General features: G+C 39.4%; 1 protein-coding gene across 1 annotated transcript in view; it reads right to left on the bottom strand.

Moving 5' to 3' along the window:
* The window catches only part of LOC118339441 (membrane transport protein XK-like), a 12947-nt gene that overhangs the window by 7661 nt on the left and 2995 nt on the right, over positions 1 to 2291 (bottom strand). Inside the window, exon 4 of the mRNA XM_035677057.1 lies at positions 1565 to 1682. Coding sequence (XP_035532950.1) covers positions 1565 to 1682 — 118 coding nt within the window. The remainder of the gene's footprint in view (positions 1 to 1564; positions 1683 to 2291) is intronic.

Below are 2291 nucleotides of genomic sequence, written 5' to 3'. Positions count from 1 at the left end.
ACTTTCATGTTTAACAGACAGATTAAACTCAACTTCTGTTTAGAGTAGTGAAAGAAGAGATCACACATGCACTCACAAGGAACAAAGTCGCTAATTGGATAAAAACAAAAGCTGAAATGAAGAAAATAAAAAAATGAGGTCAGCAGTATCAAGCAGCAGTGTCACTGGGGCAATGACATATAATAATGAACACTGTGTTTCAGATATTAGAAGAGTTGTTGTGAGCGGAAGAGACAGCCCTGAGAAAGAGGAAGTGCTGCCTTGTAGAGACAGACATTCCCCTCTCGGGTTGTGTTGTCAGAGATAAGGAGCCAGCAGGAACGTGTGCTATTCTTAGATCTGCTCTTCACTGAGGACAGATGTAGCAGTCTGAACAGTAATCATCTGAATGCACACTGAAGGGGAAGCAGGCAGGGTCAGGCCCACAGAGGCCACTCTGCTGGGGAATCCACGAACTGTGAGAGACGTCTGTTCATCTGGTCGACCAAAGATCAAACTGAATCATTGATCTTACTGATACGACATAAATATAACCGTCTCCATCAGCTGCTAAAGGTGGTTGTTCATATCCACAAGCTCATAGTTCAGTGGACAGTGACAGACCATAAGTTAGTTATGACTGCAACTAACAGATTGATTAATCAATAAAATGGTAGAAAATAGTGAAAAATGCAGAACCGGAGCCCAAAGTGACGTTGTCAAACTGCTTTTGGTCCAAAACAAAAGTTCAAAGGATAGAAAACAGAGAGAAGCAGCACAATGCAGGTTTTGGAGGAGCTGGGTCCAGTGAATAACTGGGATTTTACTTAAATGATCAATCAGTTATTGAAATTGCTGGTTTATTTTCTGTTGATTAACTAATCAATGTTTAACTGAATGATCTATTATTCTAATGATCAATAAAACATCTGAAAATAGTAAAAACAATCAGTTTAAACCCAAACTGACAAAAATGGTCTGTCTGAAAAGCTTGAGGAATATTTGGGTTCTTGTGTTAAAAAGTAACTTTAAAAACAGCTAAACAAGCAGATATAGAATCAATGTTCAGTAGATTAATAGGTTAATTAAAACATTAGATTTCCTCAATACTGTATGTTTTCAAATTGTCACATTTAAGAAGCTCAAATGATCAAATGTTTGTCTTCTTTTGTTGAAAAATGACATTTTGATTGATTAATCAGCTAATCCTGTAACCTGGTGGAGATGAGTGAATTGACATGTTTACCAGTTTGTATATTTAATAACACTACCATGCTGTGTGTGTGTGTGTGTTTAGGGCTGAAACGATTCCTTGAGTTACTCCAACTGTGAACCTATCGTGACGTCCCCCAGAACTGTTTTAAAGCCTCCAGTTTGTCGTTATGTTATTAATGTTAATGTTTGTTGGAGCCAGCGGAGGTCAGGTAAAGCGAGACAATGAGAACTCCATGAGTGAATATTTTCCAGGAGATTTGATGACAGACCAGGACAGCGGTCGAGCACATATAATTTACCGGTAGCCCTCCAGTTGAAATTAAAAACTTAAATGAAGCTCCTGACGTGTGGACTGGGACTGTGTGTGTACCTGGAGGAGGAGGTGCTAGGTAGCGGTCTCCTCATGGCTCCTGGACTCATGCTGTAGTAGGAGGAGCTGTCCAGGTCGGCCAGGGAGAAATTTGGACCGGTGCCGGCTGCGATTGGTGCTAAGACAGAGAGAGAGAAAGACAGGAAGTGTTAATACACACATGTTACACTACACATGATCACTTTTATAAGGATCCCTCCTGTGGTTCTGGTCTCCTTCATTGTCCAGGAGGATCAGATGTTAAACAACTGGATCGTACGATATAGTTGTCTCCTTCTGGCACATAGTATACGCTCTGGGCTTTTTCTAGGAATTTAGGGCTTTTATTCTGAGAAGTTTATATTCCACAGCTGATCTTCACACCTTTGGGTCGGATAAATAAACATAAATAAATAAACCAGAACTGGAACTACTTTACGTTGGGGATGGTCCAGATTATCATCCAGGTACAGCCAACCCTCTACCACACATAGTAAACTGTAAAATATCTATTATTGAGCAGTTTGGGCTCATTACTCAAAAACTTTACTTTATTACTCATAACTTGTTACTCTTTTAAAAAGTAATGTCATTACTCCCTGCCAACAGTTATTTGACTGAATCGGTGATGTCACATGTTCGCCTCGGTGTGAGTGTCGCCCTTTAAACGCCTCAAACTAATATTATTACTGAAATGTATTAGTAATTAGTTACACTATTAGTTACTGCAGAAAGTAATATTATTACT

The sequence above is a fragment of the Morone saxatilis genome, unplaced genomic scaffold (genome assembly GCF_004916995.1).
Source record: "Morone saxatilis isolate NCDOM2014 unplaced genomic scaffold, NCSU_SB_2.0 Contig5, whole genome shotgun sequence".
NCBI classification, from domain to species: Eukaryota; Metazoa; Chordata; class Actinopteri; family Moronidae; genus Morone; species Morone saxatilis.
This window is presented reverse-complemented; position numbering and strand designations above follow the sequence as displayed.